The sequence below is a fragment of the Podarcis liolepis genome, assembly GCF_965112155.1.
Source record: "Podarcis liolepis genome assembly, chromosome: 15".
Classification (NCBI taxonomy): Eukaryota; Metazoa; Chordata; class Lepidosauria; order Squamata; family Lacertidae; genus Podarcis; species Podarcis liolepis.
In genome coordinates, this window is record NC_139566.1 from 9596740 (window position 1) to 9606680 (window position 9941).

Below are 9941 nucleotides of genomic sequence, written 5' to 3' on the forward strand. Positions count from 1 at the left end.
CTTACCCCCCACGATATAGCCCAGAGCAACACAAACCATGTGGGCTTAGGATGACGCAGCTCCAAGATTGGGAGTTTGAAGTCCCAGAGAACAAGGAAGAAAGCATATGTGCTTGTGTGAGGGCAACAAAGTCTCTCTCTCTCTCCCACCTTCAAATCTCAGAAAGCCATGGGGAAGTCCCTCTCTAGTCCTTAGCTTTCCTGCGCTCTTCTTGCTGGTTTCCTCTCTCCTCGAAGTAGGAACCAGTCAACACTTGTGTCTTTTAAAAGCAGAGGCGGGGAATCTTTTTCAACGGCAATGGGGTGCAGGGGACACAAGGCGTATCCTAGGAGGCGCTTCCAGGTGTGACTCAAAGTTCCTGGAGACAGAGAAAGTGATGGGCCTGGGAGCCTCATCCAAATCAGAACTGCTCTTTTGCAGAAGAGATAACCAGGAGCCCATGGCTGTGCAAGTGTCTGCTTTATTAAAGAGACGGTTTCAGAAACAGACAAGGACAGGCCGGCTCTCTCTCAAGGCTGAAGGGGGCAAGCAAAGCTTGTTGTGCTGAGACCCAGGTTGGTAGGGGGGAATGGGACACCCCCTTGGTCGTGTGGGGGACACTGACATTCCAGCGCATCAACGGCCAGTAGACAAAAAGGAAAGCAGGGGCCCTGGCCTGACCCACGGCGGCAAGCAGCCGTTTCGTCGCGACACTCCAAAATGGCACTGCAGAAAAACAGCGGTCCCAACGTGGCTGTTTTTCAACCCAGCTGCCTCTTGCGCTCGTGGCTGTGGACCTTCGCTTCTTCCTCGCTGGCTGGAAGGTAGAGATGGGGAAGATTGCAAGGCAAAGCAATGGGGGAAGAATTGAGAGAGGGAAATGATATTGGAAAAGGGGGGAAAGGAGAGAAACAATGTCCCCACGGTGAAAGAGGATGGAGGACGAGGCGCCAGAGTTAATAAAATGGCTAAAAGAAGCCACTCTGCTCGTTCTCGGTGCCTTCGGCGGGCAGTAGGGAGAGAGAGGCGTGCCTGGGAGGCTGAGTCTTTTTAAATAAATAAAAGAGGTAACTGAATGATATATTTACAAGACCACACAGGGTGGGAGAGGGAAGGGAAAACTCAAGTCGCTCCCCACCCCAAAGCAGCAACATGCTTCACACAGGACTGTCCACTGAAATGCCACCTGGCAGTAGCTAATGGCAGCCCAAGTGCGCAGGCAAAATAAGAAAGGCAGGGTGAGAAGAGTCTTCTTGGTCCTGGCAGGCCAACCGACAGCAGGCCAGCGCCACTGAGAAGGGAGAAAGCCCTCGCCCCGTTGTGCATGGAGGGTGAGGATCACAGGGTGCTCTCCAGCGTGTTGTAGTTGTCCTTAAAGCTCTTGAGCTCCAGGAAGTGCTTAGCTCTCTTGCTCTTCTGGCTGGAGGGCAGGTAGGTGACCTGGATGGTGGTTGGGCCGGAAAGGTCAGGCGAGAGGGTCAGGTCCTTGGCTGCGGACTGGTGCTGCCGCTGGCTGCTGCCTCCTCGGGCCTTGATGCTGCGCCGGAAGAGAGGGGGAGAGGGAAATGAGCAGTTGCCGGATTAGAGAGCGGCTGCACAAGCACTGTATCTGGCGGAGCCCATAGATGCAACTAACTTGGGTTCGTTCGTTTCGGGAAGAGGAGATGCCGGGGACTGAACCCACGACCTTCCCTTTGCAAGGCAGAGGATCTACCGCTGAGCTATGGCTCTTGCAAAGTGTCGTCCGTTTGCGCAAGGGATTTACAGGTCTCCCAGCACACTGCACAGTTCTCCCAGCTGGAAGAAGGTGATTATCAAAAGAACAACCCCAGCCCCAGGACTTACATTGCCGCCAGCTCATACAGAGCTTCCTGGTACTTGAGGAATTCTGTCTTCCCGAAAGTCTGGGAAACAAACACACAAACACAAAAGTGGGTCAAGAATATCAGGTGGTTTAGCATTGTGGGTCATGCCTGCCCCGGAACATCTCACTCTCCCTCCCACCTATGAAGCATAGAGGCAAAAAGAAGACATAAAGAATTCAGAGTACAACAGCATCAGGCGCACCCCTCAGCCCGTTTCATAGAGAAATGTAGCTTTCTGAGTCCAAGAGAACGGGTGATTGCGGGGTGTTCCAACCCCGTTTAGCTGGGCATTGGAGAAGGGGCAAAAGATGGCCTTATCAACAGCACGCACGTCATGGGGATGGGGAGTCAGGGAATCTTTCACCGTGCAACACACACACACATACACACACACGTCCCAAACTGAAGGCAAGGAACGTGATCTACAAGGAACATGTGGATTCTGTCAGCTAGGTATTGTGTCTATCAACACTGTTGTCAGAACAAAAGGCTATCCTGGCTGCTACCACAGTCAACACAGATTAAATGTGCATACAAACAGGAATGCCATAAGCAGGCCACCTCTGATCACGCCAAGGAAGTAAACGCCTGCATCAAAAGCAGGTGGCTGAGGATTCCCCCCCCCCAATAGCTGCATTCTTTTCTGGTTAACACATGCCAGCAGTGGGTGGGGCCAACGGCAAAAGTGGGTGGGGCAACAGATGTAAAATGTTAGGTAAAGGTAAAGGGACCCCTGACCATTAAGTCCAGTCGTGGCCGACTCTGGGGTTGTGGCGCTCATCTCGCTTTATCAGCCAAGGGAGCCAGCGTACAGCTTCCGGGTCATGTGGCCAGCATGACTAAGCCGCTTCTGGTGAATCAGAACAGCGCATGGAAACGCCGTTTACCTTCCTGCCGGAGCGGTACCTATTTATCTACTTGCACTCTGACGTGCTTTCGAACTGCTAGGTTGGCAGGAGCAGGGACCGAGCAACGGGAGCTCACCCCGTTGCGGGGATTTGAACCACCGACCTTCTGATTGGCAAGTCCTAGGCTCTGTGGTTTAACCCACAGAGCATAGTTGCTACACATAGCACTCTTGATTCACCACCCAGAGAAGGAAGTTCTAGGACACCGGGCAAAAATATCAAACAAGGGCACAAATCAAGCAGCTGGGGGATACGGATGAGAAAGAGGAGGAGAATCCAGAGGGCCAGACAAAGGTTGTATTTGTGTCCCCCCCCAATGTTCACTACCCCAATCTAAAGGGGAAAGGGGGCAGGGCCCATTTTAAGGCTGTCTGCCACAGGCGGAAAAGGAGAAGCCAATGCTTTCAGTGCTAGTGCATCAGTTTCCCCCAGCCCTACACCCTCAGGGATTAAAGGAGTTGTAGTTTAACAACGTTCTTGGACTCCCGTCAACCTCAGCAGTCAGCATGGCCAATGGTCAGAGATGATGAGAGCGCAGTCAAGAGTGCTCAAGATGCTTTTCAAGTCCCAGAGTCCCGTTCCACAGCACTCTGGGCAGAGACTACTCACCCCTGTGCCGTAGCGGGCGCTCTCGTACCCATCCAGGAGTATGTCAATCAAAGTCTTGCGGACGCCTTTGAAGGGGGTGCTGGAGTTCCGAAGGTCCACCAGGTAGGCCCGGAAGTTCTTCCCAATCAGGGATCTGGGGTGCCTGCCTTCAGAGGAGAAGGGGATCTCTATGGTATGTAGGGGGGAACAGAGAGAGTGTGAATACGAGCAGGAACTGTAGCCATATGTTTCCATATACTGACAGCCACCAGGCCAGCCAGCTTAACATTTGTTTCCTTACCTGAATCCCTGATGGCATCCAAGGCCTTCATCCTGTACATGTAGTTATAGCAAACTGCAATATAAAAAGACAGCCCAGAGGCCTGAGTCAGTTTGGCATCTCTGTGAACATGCATGCCCTCTTCTCCTACCCCCTTGGCATGAATTAGGAAACAGTACATGGGCTTCGAGGAGACTCCAGTTGAAGGAGGCGAGTGTCGTCGTGGGACAGCAGCCGGGGCTCATACTTGATGTCCTGAACCCGCGATAGTCGGATGTCAATCTCTTCCTTCAGGCCCTGAGCAGGTAAAGGGGAAGGGTCAGAGGTGAGGGGCACGGCACACGGCACACACACTCACTCTCTCTCTCTCTCACTCTGCCTGATCTGGAAGGCCATGGTCTTCAGCAAAAGAAGAGCCAAGAAAAGCCCTTGGCCGGGACCCCAGTGGGAGAGCACCAATCAAAATCTTTTTAAATGAAATGGAGTGTCAACACAAGGGGGCTTGTGAAGAAGGCGCAGCAGAGACTGTACTTTTTGAGAATACTAAGGAAAAACCATCTTCCACAGAAACTGCTGCTTGCCTTCTATCACTGTGCCATTGAGAGCGTGCTCACTTATGGCTTATGTGTGTGGTACGGAAGCTGTACTACCCAGGACAGGATGGGGTTGTGCAGGGTTGTTAAGGCAGCAGAGAGCATTGTTGGCTGCCCACTCTCCACCTTAGAGCAGATTTATGCCACAAGGTGCCATAGGAAGGCACTGGACATAGTAAAAGATCCATTGCATCCTGGTCACTGTCTCTTCGAACTCTTGCCGTCGGGATGGAGATACAGGTCGATGGAAACAAGAACGAGCCGTCTTAAGAACAGCTTCTTCTCCAGAGCGATCTCGGCCCTGAATGGGAAGCCCGGACTTTGAAAGTCATCTAATCTCCCTTGCTGAATTATACTGTATTGTTTAATTAGTGTTTTTATGGAGCAGTCAAGTAATTTTGTTGTCCCCGATGGGGGCAATGACAATAAAGATGATATTATTATTATTATTATTATCATCATGAATATTGCAACAGCGCTGCCAATCTCCCTTCCTGGGAAAACTCTAAGTGCCAACCAGACATCGGTGATTGCTTTGGGTGAAGTTTGAAGATAGCCACTTCCAGGTAGGAATGCGGAAGATCCAACAGACCAATAGCAACGCTCGTTCTCTGGGCGTTAACCCATAGGCAGGCAAAACAGCACCGTCAGAAAGGGCCATAGCTCAGTGGGCAGAGCACCTGTTTTTCAAGTGGAAGGTCCCAGGTTCAATTTCTGGCACCCCCAGGCAGGGCTGACAGAGAAAGACTCCCTGCCTGAAGTCCTGGAGAGTTGCTGCCAGTCAGGATAGACAATACTAAGATAAATGGACCAATGATCTGACTTGGGATAACATACTTTCCTATCTTCCTATTGAGGCAAAAGAGGGAGGGGCTAGTCAGCTTGTGTTATGCTGTGATAATAAAATGGGGGTAGGGAGAACATTGCTTGTTGACTTGAGCAAAACGATATAGTACAAAGAGATATCAAACAATAATAAATATTGTCAAGTCTTCAGAGTTTCCCCCTGCCAGTAGTCATTTCATTTTCTAAACTAAACATTCCTAAACACTTATTAGGGCTGGGCGATATAACAACTTATTGCCCAAAACTGGTCTGAAGTCCATATCGTTATATCAGTTTCATAATTTCTGACCTGGCAGTATATTGCAAATCATTATGTGTGTTTGCTAGGCAAAAAATCACAATGTGGGAAAAACCGTGAAGTCAAGCAATGCTTCTCTTGACTCCTGCAGCCTCTGGCAACTGCCGGCTCAGCTCTCCGCTGACTCCTGCAGGGGGGCAGCGAATCGCAAGAGCAGGTGCTGGCAAAAATCACAACGTGGTAAAAGCTGTAAAGCCAGCCAATGCTCCATCCTTATTTCAGACACTGTAATATATCAATATATCGTGTGGTTTAGCTGCTGATGTATCACAATGCTGAAAACCAGATATCACCCAGCCCTAATACAGTACTTATTTTTATTTATACAGCTCAATTCCAGGACCTTATGCTCGCAACCAGAGGTTATAAATCAACCAGGGTCAGGAAGCTTTTTCAGTCAGAGGGCCACATTTCCTTTCAAGAAAAATGAACATCATATTTTAGCTGCAGTTCATTCATTTTCAACTTTGCATTCTTGTTATCAAAAAAGCATGCCTAGACATTCCATTGTTGCGCCCGTAACCTAGGTTTAAGGTGCCATTGAGCTCCTAGCTTTCATATCTCTGTTTCTAATGCTGCTCCTGTGGTTTCCAGCAATCCTCCAAGAATTTGTCTCTTTGTTGTTGTTGTTTTTTTATAAAATATTTATTAAAGGTTTTAAACAATATAACACCATACACATACACAACCCAAAAACAATAAAAAACGCCATCACCAAAATGAAAAAATACATACAGAACAAACAAAAAATCATATAAAAAACATACAACATAGTTATATTTCATAGATCAAATTTCCATAACCCTCTTTTCTGACTTCCTCACATCTCCCTTTCCTGTGTTCCCATTTGCAAAATCATGTTCAGCAATACTTCATCTTCTCTCAAAACTTGTTTTAAATTGTATTTTTCAACTATTATGTCTCCGATTTTACCCTTTGTTATCAAATATTTAAATATTTAAGCTTGACATAATATTATTCAAATTTCACCTTTGTTCTTATAGTTCAATTATTTTCATACTCCTTTCCGCTAAGTTACTAATGCCATGTTGTTCTTATATCCTGCATCATTCTAGCATTCATACAATTTACAATACTTTTGCAAATAGTCCTTAAATTTCTTCCAGTCCTCTTCCACTGTCTCTTCTCCCAGGTCTAAGAATTCGTCTCTGAAAGCCATCCCGGTTGGTGACCCTCCCTGCCTCCTGTGGAGTGAGTGCAATTGTTGAACTATGTGCTGCACAAAGCAGCTCTTTATTTTATCTGGTCTGAGTCTTGTGTGGGGAGAGAATCCCAAGGGACAAGGAGAGAGGCCAGGAGGGCAGCATACAGCTCCTAGACTCCAAGGTTCCCCAGCCCTTCTAACCCTAAAACAGGGTTGCCTGCCAACAAACCTTTGGTGCGTGCTGCCCAACTGGCACATGGGGGCCACGGCGGGACTTCATGGCGAAGCGCATGATCTGCCTCTTGACAAATATGAAGAGTAGCACAAAGACCTGGAAAAAGGACAGAAAAAATGCTGAAACGCTATCACAGACCTGAAGCAATCCTGACCCCTTACCATAATCTGCCCACAGGGATTTACTTCCTCCACGCTTATAAAGTATCAATAGTGAGAATACATTGCACACGAGCCAGCAAAGTGTTGCTGCAGCACAAGAGGCCAACACAATTGTGGGCTGCCGTCAACCTGGCCATCATGCCCGAGACGTGAGAAGGCACCACAGTACTGAGCACTGGAAGTGGTGGTTTCCCTGCAGGGCCGGTTCTAGGCAGTCAAGACCCATTCAAGGAAAAAGAAAGCAAAAATGGAAAGGATTCAGTGAGAGTTTTGAATCTGCAGAAGGATCCCTTTGTGTGGAAATGTGAAGCTCCAAAAAGCTGGAATTCTGATGCCCGAAAGAGGTCCACTTCCGTCTTTTTCCGCAGGTGGCATCAACCTAAGAGGGATCTGCAACACGTCCAACCTGCCCCACAGATGAAATGAAAGACATCAAGGTGTCCGTGTAGTGCTGGAGAGGGCTAACAAAGGTTGCTCCAGTGCAGAATCCTAGAGTTGGAAAGAATCCCAAGGGTCATCTAGTCCAACCCCCTGAAATGCAGGAATCTTTTGCCCAACGTGGGGCTCGAACCCACGACCCTGAGATTAAAAGTCTCGTGCTCTCTAGTAACTGAGCACAAGCTTTCGGGTTGGTATGTGTGAGGGGGAAACTGATACCGCTGCAGAATTTGTGAACCTTTCTCAAAACGCCACGGCTTCTTTGCAGGCTGTTCCGGCTGCTGCTACCTCGCAGGGTTGTCGTGGGGGCAAATCTGGGAACTCCTACCTGAGGGGAAATCTGGGACGCGGGTGGTGCTGTGGGTTAAACCACAGAGCCTAGGACATGCCGATCAGAAGGTCAGCGGTTCGAATCCCCGCGACAGGGTGAGCTCCCGTTGCTCGGTCCCTGCTCCTGCCAACCTAGCAGTTCAAAAGCACGTCAAAGTGCAAGTAGATAAACAGGTACGGCTCTGGCGGGAAGGTAAACGGCGTTTCTGTGTGCTGCTCTGGTTCGCCAGAAGCAGCTTAGTCCTGCTGGCCACATGACCCGGAAGCTGTACACCGGCTCCCTCGGCCAATAAAGCGAGATGAGTGCCGCAACCCCAGAGTCGGTCACGACTGGACCTAACGGTCAGGGGTCCCTTTACCCTTTACCTCGCAGGGTTTTTGTAAGGGCAAATCTGGGAGCTCCTACCTCGCAGGGGCAAATCTGGGAGCTCCTACCTCGCAGGGTTGTTGTGAGGGCGAAACGGGAGAACAGAAGGGCATGAAGGGATAACCGAAATAGCGACGGGGCCAAAGGCGTGAATGGCAAAAAGAGAGACCCGGGGAAAGGAGGGGAGGCGCGTGTTGACATTGCGACGCTGCGGTCTCCCCCCCCCTCCACGCGCGCCCTTCACGGGACTCTCCCCCCCCCCAGCGCCTCCTCTCCCTCCCTCCCTTCAGCGCCCCGAGAGGGGCCGCCCTTCCTTCGCCGCTCTTCTCAGCCGCGTTCGCTCCGGCCACCTTTCCCGCCCGGCGTTTGTCCTCACCAGGCTCCCGTAGGCCATGATCAGCACCACGTTCACCCCGGAGAGCCAGTTGCTGGACTGGGGAGGGGGGGAGGAGGAGGAGGAGGGGGACGAGGAGGAGGTCGAGGACGCCGCCATCCCCGGCCCTGGCGCCTGGCCTGGCCCGGCCGCCCGAAAGGGCCACACAACATGGCGGGCGCCGAAGCCGGCCTGCGCCCCCGTCACGTGACGCGGTCCCTAACACCTCCCCGCTCGACTTCAGACTCTATGGTTTCCGGAGGGCGGGAGAAGAGGCGCGTCGGGTCAGGTGACCGGAAGGAGGCGATAACATATAGGGGAGGAGACATAAAAGAGAGTGTGTGTTGAGGGGGGCGGAATAATAGCAAATGCTGGACTGAGGGAAGCGGGTTTTGGGGAGGGGGCTGGGAATGTGAGGGTCACGTGGCCCGGCTAGTGGGGGAGGTTACAGGGGGCGAGTTACAGAGGGCTGGGGTTACCCACTGAGTGGAATGTGAGCGGCATTTCCGGTTCCCAATGGGACGTCGCCACGTGCAGGACCAACTCAGAGAGAAAGGGAAAGGGTCAGTAGGTACACAGGATTTCTGTAACAGAAATGGAGATCTGTGCGCGAGATAGGGCCCATTCTCTAATTTACGAGGGGTTGTTGTCAGTCTCACATCCAGCAGGGCCAGTGGTCAGGGATGATGGGAATGCTTTTGAATTCTGGTGCTGGAGGAGACTCTTGAGAGTCCCCTGGACTGCAAGAAGATAAAAACTCTCCATTCTGAAGGAAATCAGCCCTGAGTGCTCACTGGAAGGACAGATCGTGAAACTGAGACTCCAAGACTTTGGCCACCTCATGAGAAGAGAAGACTCCCTGGAAAAGACCCTGATGTTGGGAAAGGTGGAGGGCAAAAGGAGAAGGGGATGACAGAGGACGAGATGGTTGGACAGTGTTCTCGAAGCTACCAGCATGAGTTTGACCAAACTGCGGGAGGCAGTGGAAGACAGGAGTGCCTGGCGTGCTCTGGTCCATGGGGTCACGAAGAGTTGGACACGACTAAACAACCACAACCCACTGTACTGCTAGTTTCCACCTAACCCATGCCTTAATGTTCAGTCGCTTTTATTGTTTTATAATTTATAGAAATATGTAAAGATCACTTAATCAGAAAACTTTCTTAGTTGTGCAGTTAATAAACTAGGAAGAAAACACAAACGCAGCAAAACTTAAGAAACAAAGATAGTTAACTAAACTATACTGCTACGCTACACAAGTTTCCTAGCTGAAGTCCTCTCTCCGCCGCCTCCTCAAAAAAAGGTCTAAAACAACAACAGTTTTATTAACCACAACAACAGTTTTATTATTTGTACCCCGCCCATCTGATTGGGTTGTCTGACACTGAGTTGCACCCAGTGCTTAGTCCTCAAAGCAGACCCATTGGAGTCAATAGACATGACTAGTATAAGAATAAATTCATTAAACAAACAGCTTAGGCTCATGAATTCCAATCAGGGTCTACTCTTGAGTAA

At 50.2% G+C, this 9941-nt stretch overlaps 1 protein-coding gene across 2 annotated transcripts; it reads right to left on the reverse strand.

The window, feature by feature from the left end:
- Positions 1-444: 444 nt before the first annotated feature.
- LOC310694267 (protein C1orf43) lies at positions 445-8615 on the reverse strand. Of its 2 annotated transcripts, none has more exons than XM_083477359.1 (7): positions 8430-8615; positions 6752-6853; positions 3800-3917; positions 3642-3695; positions 3362-3528; positions 1825-1883; positions 445-1516 (listed from the first exon to the last, which is right to left on the reverse strand). In XM_083477359.1, exons 1-7 carry the CDS (start codon positions 8544-8546, stop codon positions 1318-1320), a joined length of 816 nt encoding a protein of 271 aa, XP_083333485.1. In that variant the 5' UTR covers positions 8547-8615; the 3' UTR covers positions 445-1317. The 2 variants fall into 2 exon arrangements, with proteins under 2 accessions (XP_083333485.1, XP_083333484.1); XM_083477358.1 differs by lacking the exon at positions 8430-8615 and adding an exon at positions 8093-8249.
- Between the last annotated feature and the right edge of the window lie 1326 nt (positions 8616-9941).

What these genes read in the sequence shown, in the direction of transcription:
- LOC310694267 (XM_083477359.1), bottom strand. Translation starts at nt 8,546, where the DNA reads ATGGCGGCGTCCTCGACCTCCTCCTCGTCCCCCTCCTCCTCCTCCTCC. An exon ending in GGAGTCTCCTCGAAGCCCAT is followed by an intron (nt 3,696 to 3,799) that starts GTACTGTTTCCT and finishes TTTATATTGCAG; the next exon opens with TTTGCTATAACTACATGTAC. An exon ending in CTGTATGAGCTGGCGGCAAT is followed by an intron (nt 1,517 to 1,824) that starts GTAAGTCCTGGG and finishes CTTCCGGCGCAG; the next exon opens with CATCAAGGCCCGAGGAGGCA.